Source organism: Phyllobates terribilis, unplaced genomic scaffold, assembly GCF_046119375.1.
Source record: "Phyllobates terribilis strain yellow unplaced genomic scaffold, ASM4611937v1 Scaffold_9__5_contigs__length_417890890, whole genome shotgun sequence".
In the NCBI taxonomy this organism is placed as follows: Eukaryota; Metazoa; Chordata; class Amphibia; order Anura; family Dendrobatidae; genus Phyllobates; species Phyllobates terribilis.
The window spans coordinates 372,003,288-372,015,989 of record NW_027362769.1 but is presented as its reverse complement, the minus strand read 5'-3'; the positions used below and the strand labels follow the sequence as shown (position 1 = coordinate 372,015,989).

Below are 12,702 nucleotides of genomic sequence, written 5' to 3'. Positions count from 1 at the left end.
ATGATGAAGCATCTTGGCATTATCTAGTTTATCGTAGATACAAATCACATAAGACTGGAGATAAAAAACATATTTATTGCTGCACCCAATTAGTTGTAAAAATACACAAATCAGTAATATTACAAATACATATATATATATTATAATTGATGCTGAAAAACTCTAAATGGAATTGTAATTATATGTATAAATTCAAGCAATATATGATATACAGTTTGTATATCCAGTATGCGATGGATCAGTATGGTTATCCAACTAATGAAAGGGAATCTGTGTATGATCTACCCTCTTAAACCGTCTATATGGGCATGTAGGTCATAGAAAGCTGAAAAAAATTTGAGATCTGATGTCTTATTCCAGAGAAATTCAAGTTTTTCTTAATATGTAAATGAGATGTTAAGATCTATGGGCGGGACATAGATCTCCCTGAGAATCTGCCTCCAGAGATTATATTAAACTGGGCATTACTAGTGTCAGACATGTGACTGACAGTCTGCTTTCCCGATCTACAGTACAGACCAAAAGTTTGGACACACCTTCTCATTTAAAGATTTTTCTGTATTTTCATGACAATGAAAATTGTACATTCACACTGAAGGCATCAAAACTATGAATTAACACATGTGGAATTATATACTTAACAAAAAAGTGTGAAACAACTGAAAATATGTCTTATATTCTAGGTTCTTCAAAGTAGCCACCTTTTGCTTTGATGACTGCTTTGCATACTCTTGGCATTCTCTTGATGAGCTTCAAGAGGTAGTCACCGGAAATGGTCTTCCAACAATCTTGAAGGAGTTCCCAGAGATGCTTAGCACTTGTTGGCCCTTTTGCCTTCACTCTGCGGTCCAGCTCACCCCAAACCATCTCGATTGGGTTCAGGTCTGGTGACTGTGGGGGCCAGGTCATCTGGCGTAGCACCCCATCACTCTCCTTCTTGGTCAAATAGCCCTTACACAGCCTGGACGTGTGTTTGGGGCCATTGTCCTGTTGAAAAATAAATGATGGTCCAACTAAACGCAAACCGGATGGAATAGCATGCCGCTGCAAGATGCTGTGGTAGCCATGCTGGTTCAGTATGCCTTCAATTTTGAATAAATCCCCAACAGGGTCACCAGCAAAGCACCCCCATACCATCATGTCTCACATTGGTAACACCTCCTTTCATTTATAATAAGCTCTGGAGGCAGATTCTCATGGAGATCTAGGTCCCGCCCATAGATCTTAACAGCTCTTTTACATATTAAGAAAAATGTGGCTTTCTCAGGCATAACATATCAGATTACATATATCAAGTTATCATTTTACTCAGATTCCTATGACCTACATACCGATATAGACGACTTAGGAGGGTAGATCCTACTGAGATCTTCCCTAGGGCTACACAGCTACATATGTTGTGCGATATTGAGATCGTGGTGTCGCAGTGTGATCTTGGACACAGAGACGCTAATGTTTCCAAATGTGTTGAATCGTTTGTTGCTGTTTGCAACTCACTTGCCATAGGCTTCAATGCAGGTCAACTTGTCTGCAATTGGACTGTTCTGATATAATCGCACAACAGCAGGTTGCAAACAAGTTATACAAATGTTTTTGGTCACACAACTTGTCTGGAGACTGCTGTCACATGACACATGTCGCCATGTAGCCCCATCATAATGTATTGTCTTTGATTATCAGCGGCGCAGTGACCACATTGACATCTATGATGGGGCTTCTCCTGATCTACGAGGGCTGGTAGGAGCGTAGAATGGTTTTGCACGATATTTATAAACTTTTATACAATTATCACCAGAGTCAGCAACATACAAGAGCCCAAAAGGGGTACATGTTATCCCTGTTGGTTTGGACAAACCCTGTGAAACGATGCAAATGGGTGACCCGCTGGGTGGAAAAAGAGTGATGTTTCTGTTCTGGGCATCTGCTACTAAAATGTTTCCTTCGGGATCGGAGCATATTCCTGCAGGGTTTCCAAACTCATGATGGTACGTTTCTGAAAGGGAACCAGAAAATGTAAAGTTTGAGGTAAATAACTTGACATCTCCGCACTCCTCACTAACTGCAAAGCCACCATCTGGCATCGAGCAGATGTACTGAGGCCCCTGGAGTCCTGACACTTTTTTGACTCCATGAATGCGGTATTTTCGGTCAACATGGAAAACTTGCACTTCCCCAGAAGTGTATTCTGCAACTAGCATTCGCCCAGAGGAGTCCACAGCTATACCCTTCGGAGATTTGAAGTTACCACCTATTTTAATCCAAGGTGGGTGTGAATTTGGACTGTAAATTCGAACTGTACCCTCAGCTATGTCAGTGACTGCTACCGCATTGAAACGAGTCAAGGTAATGCCATCTGGAAGAAACAGAGCATCATCACAGCAATGAAAGGTCTGGGTGGATTTCCCGTGACTATTCAGTAAATGGATATAAGGACTGTTATCTCCACATACATAGAATGTGCCATCTGAACACCAGTGAAGAGAGGATGCACCCCCATCTTTGGGCACCGATATTTTTTGGGTAAGTTCATCCTGGCGGAACAACAGCAGGTTGCCAACATCTTCGAGGTCTCGGCAGACTTGGGTTGTCTTTTTGGAGAGTTGTTCTACATGTGAAGGCTGCAAGAGGCCAAGTCCAGGCTGAGAAGAAAGAAGAGGGACGGTTTTTTGAAGAGTGTTCTGTGAAGCTACTTGAAGACTTCTTACTGTACGGACTAGGTCTTCCTTTTGACGAGAGAATTCCAGAGAGCTGTCCATTATTCTGGAAAAGATAAAGAATTCTCTTACAGATCAATACTTTCAGGCCAAAGCTAGTCACAAATTATATTCATCAATATACATAATACCCACTGATCACTACTTCCTGAGTAAAGTTCTTCCTCCATTACCAATGCACTACCATAATTCTCCAAAAAAAAATTCTAAAGTCACTAATGGCATATTTATTGCACATTCTACCACCGTCAGTCGGTCTCCATCCCCTCAGACTGAGGGTTGGATTGGCCTGCCAGAAACCTGGGGATGGCTTATATAGACTAGGCTTTAACATTAATGGGTCCATCATAAGGAAGAACCAAAAAAATCAAGCAGAAGACAACCTTATTTGAAGAAGACAATCACTCAGCAATGTAGTCTACTTCTTTAGGGATGACTCACAAATATCCAGTTTAACCTTATTAATGATAAACTATGTGGACAGAAGCATGTGACCTCTCCACATCCCACCTCCAGGAGCTTTTCTGACTTCCTATTCTACATCCATAGACTTTATTATGGAGTCGGACCCTCTGCAGATATAACAGCTCCCGCTCTTCTGGGAAGTATTTCTACAAGATTTTGGAGGTGTCTGTGGAAAATTTTGCCCGTCATCCAGAAGAGCATTTATGAGGTCAGATACTGATGTTTGGGAGACGTCAGGCTCACAATCTCCATACAAGGTTTTGGATGGGGTTGAGGTCCAGGGTCTATCTAGCTGGTCATGTTCTCCCACCAAACTTCTCCTCCATGTCTGTATGGAGCTAGTGCACTGGGCACAGTCATGAGAAACAGAAAAGGGTCTTCCCCAAACTGTTCCCCCAAAATTGGAGGCTACAATTGTCCAAAATGTCCTGTGCTGAATTATTTAATTTCCTTTCACTGTAACTAAGGTGCCGAGGCCACCCCCTGATAACAGCCCATAGCATTGTCCTCCTCCACCATCTGTACAGGGAGCACAATGCAGTCAGGGGGTAACATTCTCCTGGTATCGCCAAACCCAGACTCCTCCATCAGACGCAGATAGTGAAGGGTGATCCGTCAATCCACACAAACTGACATGTTACCCCGGCGGCCCCTATTACAGGACCACGGTGGTATCAATGAGCTCTTTACCACCAGCTGTTCCGTTACACTTTAGTAAAGTCAGACAACATGGCTGGGGGGGCGCATATTATACACTAATGGGCAATGGGGCTGAATTAAAAATCTGAATTCAATATCGGGGGGCCATATTCTCCATGTGTCCTAACTTTACAATGCAATTGTGATCATACATGTATTCTTTAAGGATGGAGGTTGGGTCTTCAGAGTCATTTCCTCTGGTGAGCTCAAGGAACACCGCTTAGACCCCACCGATCGAGCCCGAATGTCCAGTCCCTGTTCCTAAACCTTGACGTCGGTAACTATTAGTGATGAGTAGGGGTGACAACTCCTTGACTCTAAACGATGGCGTATTAGGAGATTCCCTTTAAACCTGTAATTCCTAGTTCATCTGTGACTAATATACTTCTGTATTTTAAGTAAAGAAGACATAAAATAATTCCACTTCAGTACTTACAAGTGTTGGATAATTCAGCTCCGGGTCCGCCCGTGTCCTTCTATTAAGAAGTGATAATCTGACTCCTCCAATCTAATCTGATATACTGACGTCCCTGGATATAATGTTGTTAGAGACCAAGATTGAGTAACACCTATTACCACAGCACTGAATAAACATGGTGGACATTAGCTCTGTGGTTTATTAGCATTCCTTCTGTCACTTTCTGATACGAGTATATATTACTGAACGTCCCATGAACTATCCAGTATTGATTTACCGTTTCATAGTAGAGATCCCATACACTGCTTCACATATTGTTTTCTTGTGCTGAGCGATCAATGGCCTCTGGTGAGAAAAGCTTCTGTGTCTCATGCTCCATGACAACACTTCTTGTTCAGATGTGTTAACAATGGGATGCTGGACTTCTTACAGTAGTTCTCCTTGGCTTGAACAATGTTATGTTCTGCAACTTAGAACTAAGGAATAGGAGGGAAAAGCTGTCCCTGCACTGAGACTCAGCTTTACCCTATGCTGGGGTGGGTGCCCTATTCCTTATGAATAGCCCCACCAAAACTCTGGCACTGAACTCAAACGAACACCTGTAGGAAGGGGAAATGAGTCCCTAAAAGATCTAAGGACTGGGAGCAAAAGCAAGAGACCTCCTAACAGAAAAGTTAGTTGCAGCAACGAAAATTAAAGGAAACAAAACTGGTGAAACAAGAAGTCCCAGGATAACAATAGTCCAAAACAAGAAGAACTAAACAAGGCTACTTAGCCAGAGCACGAACGTTACAACACTGATGTCTAGCGGGGAATGAGAGCCAGGTGCTGAGTAATAAAGGGTTCAGAGATCACATGACCAAGAAACCCAGCACCAGAGGAAAAGACTAGAAGCCAGCAAACCACAACAAGATGGCCGATAGTAAAACAACATAGATTCTAACAGTACCTCCCCTTTTACGAGGATCCTCCGGATCCTCTAGGCCGAGCCTTACCAGGAAATCTCCTGTGAAAAGCCTTAATTAGCCTTGAGGCCGAGACGTCCTCGGCCTTCACCCAGGAATTATCCTTGGGGCGAAACCTCTCTAGGACACAAGATACTGTAATCTTCCTCTATGCCACCTGGAATCCAAAATGCGAGAAATCTCAAATTCACCGTCCTCATCAACAGGAGGAACAGTAGGCTTCGCCTGCTTATCAGGCGTGTCCGCCTTCTTAAGTAACGACACATGAAACACAGAATGAATCCTCCAGGACGAGGGAATGCCCAAAGTCACCGCTGCCAAGTTGACAATCTGTCACAAAAAGCACGCCAAAAGCGAGCCACAAACTGTGGTCCTCTTATCGGAAACAATGTCCGTGGGAACACCATGGAGCCTAACAATCTCCTTCACAAAAGCCTTAGCAAGAGTTTTGGATCAAGGTAACTTGTTGAACGGAACCAGATGACACATTTTACTAAACCGGTCCACAACAACCCAGATGGCAGAAAAACCCTTTGATAAAGGCAGATCGGTGATAAAATCCATGGCAAGTTGCGTCCATGGCGAACTAGGAACTTCCAAGGGGCATAGCAACCCCGCAGCCGGAGCGTGAGAGGCCTTCGACCTAGTGCACACAGAACACTGACACACCCAGTTGATGCCTTCCACTTGCCACCCCGGCCACCAGAAACTCAGATCCATAGACTTCCTAGTTTCTGAAATCCCTGGGTGACCCACCAACCGAGACTCATGACATTCAACAAACAACGCTCTCCTCAAGGCTCTAGGCACAAACAATTTACCACACGGAGTGTTAGTTGGTGCCGCACTCTGAGCTCCTAGGATGCTATTCTCCAACTCAGAATCCAATGCGGCCACCACCACCCCTCTCTGCAAAATACACTCCTCCCTCTCAGCATTCACCGCTGGAGAGAAACTACGAGACAAAGCGTCAGCCTTAACATTCCTTGTCCCGGGACAAAGGTTACGGAAAAATTGAATCGGGCAAAAAACAGTGCCCACCTAGCCTGACGGGCATTCAAGCGTTTAGCTGCGTCCAGATAAATCAAATTCTTATGATCAGTGAAAACCTGTATAGGATGTCGAGCCCCCTCCAAAAAATGTCGCCAATGCTCGAACGCGAGTTTAATAGCCAACAACTCACGATTCCCAACATCATAGTTGAGCTCTGTCTCAGAAATTTTTTTTGAAAAGAAAGCACAGGGATGCACCCCATCCTCTCCCTCCTGGGACAGAACTGCCCCTATGCCTATAGATGAGGCATCCACTTCAACAAAAATCCGTCTGGATAAAAACAGGAGCAGAGCTGAACCTCTCCTTGAGATACTCAAAAGCTTCAATAGCCTCAGTGGACCATTGGACTGTATTAACACCCTTCTTGGTGAGATCAGTAATGGGTTTAGCGATGACAGAGAAATTCTTTATGAATTTCCTCTAATAATTGGCAAACCCCAAAAACCTCTGTACGGACTTCAAAACCTCAGGCCTCGGCCACTCCAGCACAGCCTGAACTTTCACCGGGTCCATCTCAAAACCATCACAAGAGACAAAGTAACCCAAAAAACTAATTTTCTGGACAGCAAACTGACACTTCTCCAATTTAGCAAAGAGTGTGTTATCTCTCAGTATCTGAAGAACTTTGCGGACTCTCTGCCAATGAGACTCAAGATCCGAAGAATAAATCAAAATATCATCCAGATAAACAATAACACTCATACCGATCAAGGGTCTCAGAATGTCATTGATGACATTTTGAAAAAATGCAGGAGCGTTAGTAAGCCTAAAAGGCATCACCAAACACTCAAAATGACCTTCCGGGGTGTTAAAAGCTGTCTTCCTGTCATCTCCGTCCTTCACCCGCAGCAAATTATATGCCCCACGAAGGTCAATCTTAGAAAACCATTTAGCTCCAGTCAATTGGTTAAACAAATCCAGAATAAGTGGTAACGGGTAAGGATTGCGCACAGTGATCTTATTAATCTCCCGAAAATCCAGACATGGACTAAGACCCCCATCCTTCTTTTTGACAAAAAAGAACCCAACTGCCACAGGAGACTTAGAGGGTCTTATGTGACCTGTAGCTAAACTAGTCTGAAGGTACTCCTTCAAAGCCTTCATCTCGGGAATTGTCAGATTAAACAACCGACTCTTTGGGAGCTTAGCATCAGGGACGACGTCAATAACGCAATCTCTATGAGGTGGTAAAGCTTTCGACTCCACCTCCGAAAAACCCTACAAAAATCCTGAATGGGTTCAGGTAACTCCCCCTTCACAACAGCCGCAATGTGAATATTACAACACTTAGCATAACAGCCCTGACCCCAGGATCTTATGGAACCAGACGACCAGTCCAGCAAAGGATTATGCACTTTTAATCAGGGCAACCCCAGGACGACCGGGGAAGGCAACTTAGCAAGTACAAATAAGTCAATCTGCTCCTGATGTTCCATATTCATAGTAAGCGGTAACCCAGTGACCTTTCGAAGAATGCTCCCATGCTTCAGGGGAGTATTATCAATCGCCACCACAGGAATAGGAGATGACAAAGGTTCAGAATCAAACTTATACTTTTCAAGAAATTGTTGATCTATCGAATTAAGTGTAGAACTGTTAGAACTCTCCTGTTAGTTTTTTTCTAGTTTGCTGGTCACATGACCATTTTTGCCTATTTAATCCAGCTCCGCCCTCCTGGCCTTGCTGGACTTCATTGTATTTTCTACTCTTGAGCTAGCTTGGTACTCTGTTACCTTTCGCTGTTAGTTTTGCTAGGTCTTCTGACCTCTATGTTCTATGTTGTGTGTTTGTCTTTTACTGCTACAATTTCTGCTAGGAGGTGTCCAACTTTATCCCAGTCCCTAGTTCTTGTAGGGATCCCTCCCTTGCATCTATAGGTCTTCGTACAGACTAGCCGAGGACTTTAGCGGGTCTGATCGCAGGATCAGGTTCCCCGTTACATCGTAGGGATCCAGTTTAGTTCTATTGTAGGGACAGATCTCCTGTCTTTCCTTAGTGCTTGTAGCAGATCATAACAGTAAGACCAGCCCAAAAAAATTCTCTAAGGAAAGACCTCCAGTTTCCATCATGGTCTCGGTTCAAGACTTGGCTCAACGCTTGCAGGGACTCTCTCTGGAGGTGGCCGAGCTCCAACAACACGTGAGTAGCTGTTCTGGAGCACATTTTGTGGAGACAAAGGTACGTCTGCCTGATCTATTTTTTGGTGAACAACAAGATTTTTTTTCTTTTAAAAATGCTTGTTTATTGTATTTTCGTTTAAGACCCAGATCCTCTGGTGATGAATCACAGCGCATAGGGTTCATAATGTCACTTTTGCGCAAGGATCCTCAGGGATGGGCTTTTTCTCTCCAACCTAGTGATCCGTGCTTTAGATCAGTGGATAGTTTTTTTTCTGCTTTGGGTTTGTTGTACGATGATCCTGATCGTGTCTCATCTGCTGAGTCTGAATTGAGACGTTTGAGGCAAGGATCAGGCAATGTGGAAAAATATTGTTCTCACTTCCGTCAGTGGTCTGCCCAGGTGGGGTGGAACGATTCAGCTTTGAAAAGTTTGTTTCTTGCGGGGCTAGGTGAAAGGGTTAAAGATTCGCTGATTGCTTATCCCACACCTGGAAACTTGCAGGAGGCTATGCAATTAGCTATACGGGTGGACAGGAGACTGCGTGCAAGGGTTAATGAGAGCAAATCCTCTGCTGTGTCAGCTCCGAGTCTTGAGAGGGTCTGTGCTGACAAAGGAGAGCCGATGGAGATTGGGGCGATGACACCCAGCTCTCAGGAAAAGGACCGCAGGCTTTCTGAAGGTTTGTGCTTCTATTGCGGAAATTCTGGTCATTTTATTAAGAACTGTGTGCTTCGTATGAACAACAAAAAAAAATGGTCAGTTATGCACGTATAGCCTGTTTAAATACTAAGGGAGTATTCCTATCTGCTACTACCGCTGCTCAGGAAGAATTAATTGAATTTCGGGTATTTGTGGATTGTGGTTCTGCTCTGAATGTGATTGATGGGGGATTCTTGGAAAAACTTACATTAAAACCTAAACCTTTGTCATCCCCTATTGCTGTGGTTTCTGTTGATGGCTCTCCCTTGAAGAGTGTTACTCACAAGGTCTGTGAGTTTCCCCTCACTATTAATGGTGTTCATCAAGAGAATTTGGATTTGGTAGTATTGAATAATTTGCCTTCTCCAGTAATATTGGGGTTGCCCTGGTTAAAATTGCACAATCCTGTACTGGACAGGTCTACCAATGAAATTAAGTCCTGGAGCCCTAAATGTTATGACAAGTGTTGTAACGGACGTATTGCTGCGGTGGAAAAAGGGGAATTACCTGTACCTATTCAGGATTTTTGGAGAGTTTTTTCTGAGGAGGAGTCACAAATTTTGCCTCCCCATAGAGACTATGATTGTACCATTGAATTTGTCCCTGGAGCGACTCTTCCTAAAAGTCGTTTATTTAATCTTACTATTCCTGAGAGAAAGGCTTTGGAGGAATACATACAGACAAGCTTGGCCGCCGGTCACATTAGGCCTTCCAAGTCTCCTGTGGCTGTTGGATTTTTTTTTGTTAAAAAAAAAGATGGCGGTTTACGTCCTTGTCTGGACTTTCGTGAGATTAATAAAATTACTGTACGCAATCCTTACCCACTGCCATTGATTCCTGATTTGTTTAACCAGTTAGTGGGGGCCAAGTGGTTCTCTAAAATTGATCTCCGGGGGGCATACAATTTGTTGCGCATGAAGGAGGGTGATGAATGGAAGACTGCTTTTAACACTCCTGGGGGTCATTTTGAGAATCTGGTTATGCCTTTTGGTCTTTTCAGAATCTTATTAATGACATCCTTAGACCTTTGATCGGCAAAAATGTGGTTGTGTATTTGGATGACATTCTGATTTATTCGCTTGATCTGGAGTCTCATTGGCGGAGCGTACATGAGGTTTTACAGTTATTAATGGACAATTCGCTTTTTGCTAAGCTAGAGAAATGTGAGTTTGCTGTACAGAGAATTAGTTTTTTGGGTTACATTATCTCCAGTGAAGGTTTTGAGATGGACTCGGTTAAAGTTCAAGCTGTGCAGGAATGGCCTAGGCCTATTGGTTTGAAATCGATACAGAGGTTTTTGGGTTTCGCCAATTATTACAGAAAATTCATAAAAAAAATTTCTATTATTGTCAAACTGCTGACCGATCTCACTAGGAAAGGTGCTAATGCGGTTCAGTGGACTTCTGAGGCCATTGAAGCTTTTGTGTTTCTAAAGGAGAGGTTCACCTCTGCTCCCATCCTTATGCAGCCTGATGTGACTAAGCCGTTTTTGGTTGAGGTTGATGCTTCTTCTGTGGGGGTTGGTGCGGTGTTGTCTCAGGAAAGCAAGGATGGAGTACATCCCTGTGCCTTTTTTTCAAAAAAATTTTCTGAGACTGAACTTAATTACGATATTGGTAATCGGGAATTGCTGGCTATTAAACTCGCATTTGAACACTGGCGTCATCTCTTGGAAGGTGCTGAATTTCCCATTAAGGTTTTCACTGATCATAAAAATCTGATCTATCTTGATGCTGCCAAGCGCTTGAATGCCCGTCAGGCTAGGTGGGCACTTTTTTTCTCGCGGTTTAATTTTTCCGTTACTTATATCCCGGGTACCAAGAATGTTAAAGCGGATGCTTTGTCTCGCAGCTTTTCTCCCATCGTCAGTGCTGAGGAGGAGGAGGAGAGCATTTTACAAGAAGGTGTTGTGATTGCTGCTTTGGACTCCGTTTTGGAGGATGAGATTCTTAAAGCTCAGGAGAATGCCCCATCTAACACTCCCCATGGGAGGTTGTTTGTGCCTAGGACCTTTAGGAGAGATTTGTTTGTTGAGTGTCATGAGTCTCGGTTGGCAGGTCATCCAGGAATTTCTGAGACCAAGAGACTTGTGGGTCGCAGTTTTTGGTGGCCTGGATGGCAGAAGGAAGTCATTAAGTGGGTGCGTCAATGTACTGTGTGTGCTAGATCTAAGTCTTCGCATGCTCCTGCTGCGGGGTTGCTTTGCCCTCTGGAGGTTCCTAGTGCACCTTGGACACATCTGGCTATGGACTTTATTACTGACCTTCCCCCCTCTGAAGGTTTCACGGTCATCTGGGTGGTCGTGGACCGTTTTAGCAAGATGTGTCACTTGGTTCCCTTCGTCAAACTGCCTTGCGCTAAGACACTCGCTAAGGCCTTTGTCAAGGAAATTGTCAGACTACATGGCGTTCCTACTGACATTGTTTCTGATAGGGGACCTCAGTTCGTGGCTCGTTTTTGGCGTGCCTTTTGTGACAGGTTGGGAGTTCATTTGTCGTTTTTATCCGGATATCATCCTGAGTCTAATGGCCAGACAGAAAGAAAGAACCAGGATGTTGAGCAGTTCTTTGTTATGTTCTGCTACCAGAGCTAAGGAAAGAGAGGAGATCTGTCCCTACAATAGAACTCAGCTTAATCCCTACGATGTAACAGGGAACCTGATCCTGCGATCAGACCTGCTAAAGTCCTAAGCTAGTCTGTACGGAGACCTATAGATGTGGGGAAGGAATCCCTACAAGTACTAAGGACTGGGAGGAATATGGGACACCTCCTAACAGAAATAGTAGCAGACAGACGAACAAACAAAATATATAGAACAAAGAGGTCAGTAGACCAAGCAAACTAACAGAGCAAGACACAGAGCACAGGCTAGCTAGAAAGTAGATATACAATGAAGTCCAGCAAAGCCAGAAGGGCGGAGCAGGATTAAATAGGCCAACAAGGTCATGTGACCAGAAAAGGAAAAAAAACTAAGAGCAAGGTTCTAACAGTACCCCCCCTTCTAAGAGGATCCTCCGGATCCCCTAGGACCAGGCTTATCAGGAAATCTCCTGTGAAACGCTCTGATAAGTCTGGACGCGGAAACATCATCCGACCTCACCCAAGAGTTATCCTCGGGACCGAAACCTTTCCAGGCCACAAGATACTGCAAACTACCTCTATACCGTCTAGAGTTAAGGATGCGAGAAATTTCATATTCCCCGTCCTCCACCACCGGAGGAACAGAGGCAGAGGCGTCACAATCCGATACAACAGCTTTTTTCAACAGAGAGACATGAAATACCGGATTAATTCTCCAGGAGGTAGGAACCTCCAACCTAACAGCAGATTGGTTGACAACCTGAAGCACCTTAAAGGGCCCTACAAACTTGGGACCCAATTTCTTTGAAGGAATCCTCAACCGCAGATTCCTAGAGGACAACCAAACCATGTCACCAACAGCGAACAAAACCTCCTGTCGTTTCCTATCAAAGTAGTCTTTAGATTTTCTGTTGGCCCCCTGAAGATTACCATGCACATCCGTCCAAACTCTCTCCAAATCACCGGAAAAATTCTCCTCCTCAGGCAC

At 44.0% G+C, this 12,702-nt stretch overlaps 1 protein-coding gene across 4 annotated transcripts in view; it reads right to left on the bottom strand.

Annotated features, from left to right (window-relative positions):
* Positions 1-83: 83 nt before the first annotated feature.
* The window catches only part of LOC141162316 (E3 ubiquitin-protein ligase TRIM32-like), a 65,443-nt gene continuing 52,824 nt past the window's right edge, over positions 84-12,702 (bottom strand). For 3 of the 4 annotated variants that reach the window (XM_073648299.1, XM_073648300.1, XM_073648298.1), the window contains exon 2: positions 84-2,760. In XM_073648299.1, the coding sequence (XP_073504400.1) occupies positions 1,704-2,756 (1,053 nt within the window). In that variant the 5' untranslated portion in view covers positions 2,757-2,760 and the 3' untranslated portion in view covers positions 84-1,703. Of the gene's footprint in view, positions 2,761-4,314; positions 4,620-12,702 lie in introns of those variants that run through there. The other variant, XM_073648297.1, reaches the window with a different exon arrangement.